This window comes from Peromyscus eremicus, chromosome 6, assembly GCF_949786415.1.
Source record: "Peromyscus eremicus chromosome 6, PerEre_H2_v1, whole genome shotgun sequence".
Lineage (NCBI taxonomy): Eukaryota > Metazoa > Chordata > Mammalia > Rodentia > Cricetidae > Peromyscus > Peromyscus eremicus.
Window position 1 is genome coordinate 2370583 of NC_081421.1, and position 10600 is coordinate 2381182.

The 10600-nt window shown below is 46.8% G+C and overlaps 1 protein-coding gene across 4 annotated transcripts in view; it reads right to left on the minus strand.

The window, feature by feature from the left end:
• Ccdc169 (coiled-coil domain containing 169) overlaps positions 1-6007 on the minus strand; it is a 33027-nt gene extending 27020 nt beyond the window's left edge. For 2 of the 4 annotated variants that reach the window (XM_059265112.1, XM_059265114.1), the window contains exons 1-2: positions 5850-6006; positions 3329-3408 (exon numbers count right to left, since the gene is read on the minus strand). In XM_059265112.1, the coding sequence (XP_059121095.1) occupies positions 3329-3408; positions 5850-5932 (163 nt within the window). In that variant the 5' untranslated portion in view covers positions 5933-6006. Of the gene's footprint in view, positions 1-3328; positions 3409-5849 lie in introns of all 4 variants that reach the window. The other 2 variants (XM_059265113.1, XM_059265115.1) reach the window with 2 other exon arrangements.
• Positions 6008-10600: the final 4593 nt, after the last annotated feature.

Here is a 10600-nt window from a genome sequence, read left to right on the forward strand (position 1 = left end):
AGTGTGTTGCTGCATGGGTGCACTGTAAGGGAAGTCAGGTGAAGAGAAAAAACGGATCAACAGAAGTCTGTGTGTTGTTCCTCAGATGAGGTGAATTCAGGAAGTCAGCATACACTAGGCATGACTGGGACAGGAAGGGAAAAAGATGAAGGAAGGGACCTAGTTCTGGAGTACTACCGCCCAGTGCGAATAGATGGGAACTACACACAAGTCAAGAGTTAACCAGGGTTAGGCCAGGCCACCCAGGAGCCAGATGCAGTGAACTGTGAAGCTTCGCTGGTAGAAACTGTCTTCGGGGGATTGCTCTTTCTCTCTGGAAGAAGAGGGTAAAGGCAGCGGTTGAAAAAGAGCATGGGAGACAGGTGGTAGGGTTCTGAGGACCGGAGAACATGTGGGAATTACTCACATGGCGAGTGTAATCACAGTTGTCCATAGTTATCATAACCTTATAAGGTTGACACAGTAATAAATCAAAGCTTTACTACTGCCTTTAGGATAAATACAGACTCACTAATGTCTCAGCAGTCTTCACAATGTGTCTCCTTCATGAACCTCAGCCTCTCACTGCACGCTGTGTGTGTCCCCCTCCTGGTTACTCAGCATTCTTCCTAAAAGGCTTTGGGTTTAGAACCCCCGTGGCAAACTAAATGCATTTTTATTTGTGTATGTATGTGCTTTATGTGAGTATATTTCATGTGCATGAAGGTACGTGAGTCAAGAAGAGGCTGTTCAGTCCCTCGGAACTATTATTACATGTGGTTGGAGCTGCCCCATGTGGGTGCTGGGAGCTGAACTTGGGTCCTCTGGAAGAGCAGGAAGCACCCTTAGCTGCTGAGCCGGTCTTTCCAGGCCAGTGAATTATATTTTGCAAATGGCTGAACTACTACATGCCATCACACAGGTGGTGGTGAAATGTGACCTTCCCTTTGGTACTGGCTGAGCTCAAGGCGTCCTCGACGCTATGCTCCTAAGCTTCGTCCCCAGCCTGCAACAGGATCACGGCACAAAGTCCTTGTCTTCCGCCCCTGGAATCTATGACTTTTCACCAATAGAACACGGTGGCTCTAACCACACACCAAGTATCCTTTTACTGGCCCAGCAATTTCACTCCTGTCATTTAGAATGCGTGCTTAGGACTGCACTCTGTGAGAAAGTGGAATACACAGCAGTGGTCTTGAATGACCGGCCCATTTGAGCCTTCAGACAGATGACTGAACCCCAGACAACCCTGGGCTGCAACCACAGGGGCCCCAGTCAACAAGCACCCAGGAGAACTCAGTCAACCACTGGATTATAACCGGTTTTAAGCTGCTGGGTTGAGGGTGGTTTGCTACACAGTACCACATACATAACCAGAACTGTCCTGTGTGCTGACGCGGTGAGCGCAGTCAAGGCAGCAGCAGTAACGAGCCAGATGTTGGTCTCCACCAACTATGTGACCTGGGAAGTAATTGAAGTTCTTGAATCCCAGTTTTGAATAAATGGGGAGAATAACACCTGCCTACCTCTGGGTTTCTAGACCCAATAAACATGCAGGGGAGGGGTAGCAGCATTTCCACCATCCACCTTATGCTTTAGACCAACGACTAAGGAGCTCCTGCCGTCCTGATCTAGGCCCTTTGTGCCTCATCTTCGATCCTCCCCAAGAAAGCTGTTAACATTCTGCCCTGTTCAGCAATGTCTTCCTAATGGACTTAGGCATTACATCGCCTCAGTCATTTCCAGCATGTTTTTTACATTTCCCACACCTAGATAGGTCCTTGAGGACATTCTGATTAGCTTTGCCAATCTAACTACTGAGTGAGTGAGGCCAGAGGCTGCCGCCACTGGGCCCGTGACACCTAACATGTACATCTGGGGTTAGAAGAGACTATGATAGCCTTAGATAAAATGGTGTTCTCCAATTAGGTTTTAACAGAGGCTTGGTGTAGAATTTGATTTTTGATGCTATGATAAAACACCATGGCCAAAAGTGACTTGGGGAAGGGTTCATTTCAATTTGTAGCTCACAGTCCACCACTGAGGGAAGACAGGGCTGGTGCTCAGGGCAGGAGTTGTTTTTGTTTGTTTGTTTGTTTGTTTGTTTGTTTTTTGTTTTGTTTTGTTTTGTTTTTGTTGTTTTTTTCGAGACAGGGTTTCTCTGTGTAGCTTTGCGCCTTTCCTGGATCTCGCTCTGTAGACCAGGCTGGCCTTGAACTCACGAAGATCCGCCTGCCTCTGCCTCCCGAGTGCTGAGATTAAAGGTGTGCTCCACCACTGCTCAGCAGGGCAGGAGTTTGAAGCAGAAACCACCATGGAAGAATGCTGCTTACTGGCTTGATCCCTCTGGATTCCTCAGCTACCCAGGCCCACCTGTGTAGAAATGGTACTGCCCACAGTGGGCTGAGCTCTCCCACATCAATCAGCAATCAAGAAAATGCCCCACAGAACGCCCACAGGCCAATCTGATGGAGGCAGTTCCTCAGTTGAGATCCCCTCTTCTGAGGTATTGTCAAGGTTTGTGTCAAGTTGACAAAGACTAACTATGACAGTTGGTTACTTACAGAACTACATTTTACCTCAGATCTGGCTACCAGTCCATTTATTCATGGCTCCTCTGAGAGGAATAGATATGTAAAACTGGGTTTAAAATGAAAATCATTCCCATAATCCTAACAAATGCCTCCAATCCTTCAGTATTGAGTTTAAGCACTCACTGCCTCCAAGACTCACTCACATATGTCCACTTCCCATCTCTCCTCACACAGATCTTCTCCACATACCCAGATTCTAGCTTGACATTTTTTACCAATCATCAGTCAACATTCTTTAGAATGGAAAAAATAAAGATCGTCCATTCAAAGTGTTGGCACATGATAGGATCTGGGTCAATATTTGTGGGTTCATAGACTGACTATGTGATAATTTTAAAGGTGTGTGTGTGTGTGTGTGTGTGTGTGTGTGTGTGTGTGTGTGTGTGTGGTACCCCCTCCCTCTCATCACATTCTTCCCATGAAAACCCCCAATTTTAAATATATTCCATGTCCAATAATTAAGACATAAAAGACTGTGGCTAAATAGGAGACTTACGATATTTTATTATTGACCAAGTAAATTACACATTTATGTCACATAGCTAAACTTTGCATATTGATGAATACTCTGAGCTTGCAAGGTAGAAAAATACAGTCAGAGGTTTAGCATTAAGTGCTTCTATGAAAGCCTTCATTGTAAACTACTATACCAGACAAGCGTCATAGAAAGCTTGGTACTGTTACCCAGTATGTGCTATTTCACCCACAATAGCCACCAGGCAAATGAGTCCCACATGTAAACATTTATTGTGTACCTGCATGGTCAACACTGAGGCTGGCCTCCAGCTCTGCTATCTTATGTCGTATTTCAAGCATCGAGAGCTGCACGACATCCCTGTTATTAGAAATATTTTTGTTAATAATAATTCAATAAAAGACAAGGTGAGAAAACTAATGTCTAGCAACCCACCCGTACTTCAGGACCAAACTATTATGAAAGACCATTTACTGGAGGCACAGTTGAGAAGCAACTGTTGGGAAAATGAAAGCTAATTAGTCAGTTCTAGGAGTTAAAATGCACCAAAGTCCAGAATGCCCTGTAACCAGTGTGTGTCTACCCTCATATATGATCCCAATGATGCTGTTACATGCGTCTCAGAGTCCAGCTAAATATTAGCACGAGGAATAACTATGGTAATAGGTAACAGCAGAACCCCCCAAACACAGATGTGGAAGGCACTAATAATATACACAGAGAAAAATTTAAAAGGTCAAAGGCTCCTCAGAGGTCGTTTAGGGCATGAGTGAGCCGCAGGCTACCACAATGCAGGGTGCTGAGAGAAGATTTCCCAATGCCCACTGTGCTGAATGGGCGGCTGAAGACCCTTGCTGCAGAGCCTGACAACTGAGTTTGATCCCTGGAGCCCATATGGTGGAAGGAGGGAACCAACTATGCTGTCCTCAGACACGCACCTGTGCGCTGTGACATATGCAACCCCTGCCAAATACACACAATAAATGTAAAACAAAACAAAAACAAACAAAACCCGCACGGTTCAGTGAACATGCGCACAGGGATGCAGCCAATGTCCCGAATGCTGACTGAACGGGCTGGGCTAAGAAGCTAGGCTGGGGTCTGTCGTAACTGGGTGACAGAGCTGAGATGTAACTTCTTGCACACTTGTTCTGCACCCTGACTGCCTCAGCAACACACAGAGCCTGTACTCAGAATGCTCTCAGTTTGGTACAAGACCCAGAGACAGGCCATTAGCTCTGTGATCAGAGTGTATCTTCGAAAGAACTGGGGCACTCACAGGGGCTCTGATGTTCAGGTGGCCTGTGAATGGGGCTGTGGTTAGCTATTAAAAATACTCAGAGTAAGGGACTGGGAGGAGAGGAGGGAAGAGAAATTGCGGCCAAGATGTAAAATAAATAAATTAAAAATATATAGATTTTTAAAAATACTCAGAATACTCGAGGTCCTAAGATGAAATACTGCATTATTTCCCCCTGTACTAAGGATTGAATCCAGGGCCTGTGTATGCTCTTCGGGACCTCTTCTGTAGAGCTACATCCCCAGCCCAGGCTTTATCTTAAAACACCATGTCCTGTGTGCCTAACTGCCCTCCAGCCCCTCACCCTCTTGCCCTGAGAACCTGGGTTTACAAGAGTTTGTCACCTAGCCCGGATTTAACTAGCTTCTTCTTTTTTCCTCTCTTAAAGCGTTTAAGAGACAGGATACAGCTCTGTGGTAGAACGCTGACCTAGCGTCACAAGCCCCAAGCTCCTCGCCTCCTCCACCACCACGCCCCCAAAGCATAGAGGGTCCCAGAGGCCATTTCTACAAAAATGTGCATTTTTCTGAAGTTCTTCATAAGGAACAGAAAAAATATGAACTTAGTGGAACCATCAAAACCACTTATTTTCTTCAGCATTACAGACACTTTCTCTACACTTGCTCTGCAAAAGCAGGACAACTCACTTGTATTCCCTTGGCTTCCATTGAACAAAAAGATAAATGGGACTGTACAGGTGGCTCAGCGGTTAAGAGCTCTGGCTACTCCTGCCTAGGACCGGTTGGGTTCCCAGCGCCCACATGGAGGCTCAAAAGTGCCTGTAACTCAGGTTTCAGGGGATCTGATGTCCTCTGTTGGGCACCCTGGGAACTGCGCATATCTGTCTCTCTCTCTCTTCCCTCTTCTCTCTCTCCTCTCTCTTTCTCTCCTCTCTCCTCTCTCTCCTCTCCTCTCCCCTCTCCCTCTCTCCTCTCTCCTCCTCTCTCCTCTCTCCTCCCTCTCCTCCCCCTCCTCTCCTCCCTCTCCTCCCTCTCCTCCCCCTCTCCCCCTCTCCCCTCTCCCCTCTCTCTCTCCCCTCTCCCCTCTCTCTCTCCCCTCTCCCCTCTCTCTCCCCTCTCTCTCCCCTCTCTCTCCCCTCTCTCTCCCCTCCTCTCCCCTCCTCTCCCCTCCTCTTCTCTTCTCTTCTCTTCTCTTCTCTTCTCTTCTCTTCTCTTCTCTTCTCTTCTCTCTCTCTCTCTCTCTCTCTCTCTCTCTCTCTCTCTCTCTCCTCTCTCTGTCTCAAGCACACACATACAAACAATGAACCTCTTCCTAAACACTGCTTTGGGAGGTGCCTGGTGAGCCCTGCATGAATCCCCACCCGCGCACAGGGCCTGCCTCCTCTGTACATCGGAGCTCCTGCCTCCTCTGTACATCGGAGGAGCTCCTGCCTCCTCTGTACATCGGAGGAGCTCCTGCCTCCTCTGTACATCAGAGGAGCTCCTGCCCAGCAGGTCACATGAGGCCTAGTGGCGAGATGGAGCCCACATGGCCCACTCACTTCATGTGGATCTCCTCCAGCAGCTCTAGCTTCAGGCGGTCTGTGCTAACCCCGGCGAAAGTGTCTCCGCGGCCCTCTCCCATCGCACCAGCTTAGAGACCTCCCGCGCCCTTCCGCTGTGCACCACCTAGAGCTTAAGACCTGGGGAAGCCTAGGAACCCTGAAGGAAAATGCGTTGCCAGGATCCGTAGCATGACGTCATAGGGTGTTGCTCATGTCTGCAGGTCCCCGGTGTGAGCTAGGTGTAAAACAGTCTGCGATACAGGCGCCCAGAACATCCAACTTTTTCTGGCCCCCTTCTGACTTTGCTTTCCTGGACTCCCTGTGTCTTGCTAGGAGTGTTGGATTAAGAGCGCCTGCGCCTTCGTTTGCTTCAGTGGGCTAGGCTTTGAAAAGACAGTCTGAACTTTGATAAGTGTGAGCTTTCAGGCCAAGAAATTCCGCCTTGGAGTTTAGGCAGTTCCGTGCACTGACCTGCTTATCACATTTGTATTCTACTCTTGAGACATCGTGGTTTTAACATACTCTGCCTTCTCCTTCATCTTTTACCAGGAAGGTGATAGGCTCTGTCTCCTGCGGTTTGAATGGATTGTCCCCCCAAAATTTCATCTTGAAATGAAATCCCTCTTATAGGATTTATATTAAGAGGTGAGTCTAGACAACCGTCAAGAAGTGATTAGAGGGGCCTGGAGAGATGGCTCAGTGGCTATGAGCACCTGAGCTGCAGGAATGGGTCTGGGGTCCCAAGAAAAGGACAACACAATCCAAAGTATCCCAGCAAGGCTGAGTGTATGTCACTGGTCAAGCCGGCAGACAAGCACACCAGTTTTATTTCTACCGCAAAGGGGTCGTGTGCCTCATTTTGAGCGGTCAGACCTGGGCCTCACACTCCCATGCTGTGGTTAGGGCGCAACTGATAAGTAAACTATAACAGAACAGAAAACAACTTGTCAACATGCATTTTGACTTCAAGAAGTATTGACCCTAGAGGAATTCAGATTTCTACCAAGTGACTTCTTTACCATTTATCTTATTCATGCCTCCTGCCATCTGGAAGGAACCACAAGTCAACACCATCTCAGCCTCCCTTTCCCCACTTTTCTTATCAAATCAGGCTAACTCAATGTGTAGCGTCCACACGTTCTTTCTCCTCCCTTATGGGGCAAGTTCTTCCTGTGAAGACAGCTGAGCCTCTGCTGCATGCCTTATCGTCAACAAAAAGGGGCTCATGACTGACATCAGAGTCTGCATATGACCCTGTCCTAAACGTGCTGCTTCCCGGGACATTGTCCAGTCCATCAGTGTTCTCGGCATCGTCCCTATAGTCACACCGTAGACTCTCTTCAGGGAGGCATACCATGGGACCAACTGAAGAAGGTGGGACACCATAGGGTTCCCAAGGACACTCTACTCTCAGGTGGCTTGGCTTTGGTTGCCTATCACCCATTGCTGGGAGCATGTTATCACCACCACATCAAGGCGGCACACCATTCCACATCGCATGGGAAAGGTAGCCATAATGGGATTGCTCCTGCAGATACTCCAGTCTCAGAGAGCAGCCTCAGCCATGTGTCCCAGCACCCATTTCAGGAGCCACACAATGTCCCCCTCCCCAACATCCTTGGTTCTGCCAAGTCTCGTTAGGGGATCCAATTGTGATGTGGGACTTTTCTTGGGGAAATTTCATATTTACCCAAATAGGACACTGATACCAACACTGTACCAAAGAAAGACGACTGTCCAAAGTCAATCAGAGAGCTCACTGAGGTTGCTGGCAGAAGTGTAGGTGAGGGGTTACTTACAGGACCACAGGAGACTCAAAGACATCTTCGAAAAGCCTATGCTAGCGTGGGCATGACTGATGAGAGTTGCATTCCTGGGACTCCATGAAGAACCTGCAGGACACTTGGCCAATTACAGAGGCTCCTCTCCTCAGCAACTGCACCTGCTTGTATAGCCTTGGCCAAGGACAGCCTTGTGGCTCTTATAGCTCCCCAGGCCTTGTGTATTCCCTGTACTTCCAGTGTCTTCTGAGCTGCCTTGTCACTCTAAGGGGAAGCAGCTGCATGACATGCCATGGTGACAGAGCTCCTCATGCTGTGCAATGCATGAAGACTAATGTCTCTTCCCAGATCCCGCCTCTGGAAGGACATAAGATACTGGCAGTTTCTCCATTCCGCCATGTTCCTAGAGGGCCTGGTCTTGACTTCCAAGATGGTGCACTGTTGCTGTGTCCCTACATAGTACAAGGCTTCTTCCAACATGGGAAACAAGCAGAAGACCAGAAAAGGGACCTTGCTAACTTCCTCCAGCTCTTTCAGAAGGGCCTAATCCCAGCCGTGAGGACAAAGGCTGCATGGCCTAACCACCTCCTCAAGGCCCACCCTCTTGATACACTTGCACTGTGTCAAGTTTCAACACAAATTTGGGAAGGAACATGAGCGCACAAACCACAGTAGGACTCGGGACAATGGAAACTAGGCTAGGGTGATGTGGTTAATTTTGTGAACTATGGTGAACACAGGTAATTGGATGTTCTGTGAGGGGGTGAGATAGGAAGAGATATTTGGGGGCTAGAGAAAGGATCACTGGCTAAGAGCACTGGATGCTCTTATAGAGGAGGGGGGTTCAATTCTCAACAGATAAGACAGCTCACAACTGCCTGCAATTCTAGTTCCAGAGGATGTGATGCCCTCTTCTGGTCTCCACAGATATTGTACAAACATGGTCCACATAAAGACATGCACACACACATAAAACAAATATTAATAGATATTCGGTCTTAGTGGTCTTAGTACCTGGTTCCTGACCAACCTCTGAAAACCCTTGAGAATCACAGAATGTCTCTGATTACTCCTCATTCCCCTTTAGGCATACCTGAGGAGTTTAATGTCACATAGATGAGGGGCTGGTTGTCATAACCAATCATGTAGTCAGAAAGTTGGGACTTTTGGCTCTGTCCTTTAAGTGCTCGACCTCAGGGGAATAAATGCAAGGCTGGGACCGAGTTAATCTTCCAATGGCCGAAGATTTAATTATGCCTGTGTAACTGGCCTCCTTAAAGACCTTGAATGGTGAGGTTTGGTGAGCATATTCACAAGTCTAAAGTGTGGTTTGCTCCAACTCTATGGAGACGAAGTGTCCTCTTCTTTAGTCTATACAGGAGGTCGGCACACTTTCTATAAAGAGGTCAGTACTTTCAGTTGGGGGCTACATTCTTACAACAGCTGGTGTGTTGGCAAGAGAAGTCACAGCGAACCTGCAAATGAGTGTAAGCACCCCAAGAAAATGTATTTTTGGAAACATTAGCCAGTGGAATCTGGTCAGTGGACAGTGCTCGCACATCTCTGGTCTAACGAATGACCCGCAACTTGTCACTCTGTTTCTTAAACAACCGAGCAAAGACTGGCTGGACACTATGTACCAATCCATTTCAACAACTACTATATGTCCTTAGCCTGAAAGAAAAATGTCCCCATTAGTTCTGAATTCCTGAAATCCAAGCCCAATGAATAATTTGAGGCAAGGCAATTCAGAGACCATTTTATTCTCAAAGCACATTCATTAACCAATCTCAAATGAAATCTGTAAGTTAGCCAACTACAGGTTCAGAAATGATTACAACAGACCATAACTATAAAAACCAAATCAACCTTTAAAAATCAACAAAAATTAAAATAATCATGGAGTATTTTATTGCCTATTTGTAGCTTAAAACAATCAGCAAATGTCTTTCCTGTCTTCTGTGGAAGTGGGGACTACCTACTAAAGGATTCCATATTCTTTACCTTGATATGAACAGGTTCTTCCCTTTTAAATCACTTACTGGATTTTAGTATAAACTCTAATGACTGAGTAAAAATCTACACTATCAGTAAATGCAATGTTTATGTTTTATTTTCTGCAAATTTAGGAGAAATTTACAGATGCAGACATGGAAAAGTGATTCCTTAAAGCCAATAACAACCATTTCAAATTTTAATAGAATATCAATCATACTTCAAAATTTCCTAGTCTATACCACACCCTTCCCCACAAAGGCTTGGGGTACATGGGGGAAGAGGAGGTGGCAAGGCTGTGAATGAATCAGATGTCCAGGGAGACTGGATGAACTGACATCTTTTGGATGTGACAGGACCCCATGTACCCCCAAACTGACAGCAGCTGAGGCCGCCTCCACAAGACAAACTAGTCAACATCCCAGCATGGAATGGGCAGCGTCTCACAAGCCCTGAGGAATCACTTTTCCATGTCTGCATCTGTAAATTTCTCCTAAATTTGCAGAAAATAAAACATAAACATTGCATTTACTGAGGAGCCACCTGACAGTTGTGGCTTCTGGGGAGGAAGAGTCAGTTTCTTTAGGGGTGTGGTCCCTGGTAGATAAACCATGCTCCAGGGGAGCACCCCATACCCCGTGAGCATGTGGGCAGCACAGACAGACTACTCATGGGTTATTTAAAACATAAGAACATGAAGTTGGCAGGAGGGGTGAGGGGTGAACCTGGGAGGAGTTAGGGAGAGAATATAATCTAAACACATTTCATGCATGTACAAAATTCTCAAAGAATTAATAAAAATCACTCTATCGACAAATGACCTACTCTCAATCCTAAAGACAGGAAGAAGCATTTTCTTCAGTTTAAATCAAAAGGCCATTTTGGTTCCTAGTAGGCAGGAGATCTAGCAAGTAAGAGATAACATTACAGAAGTTCATGGCACTCTCATGGCCAGGCTCTTCCCTGCATAAG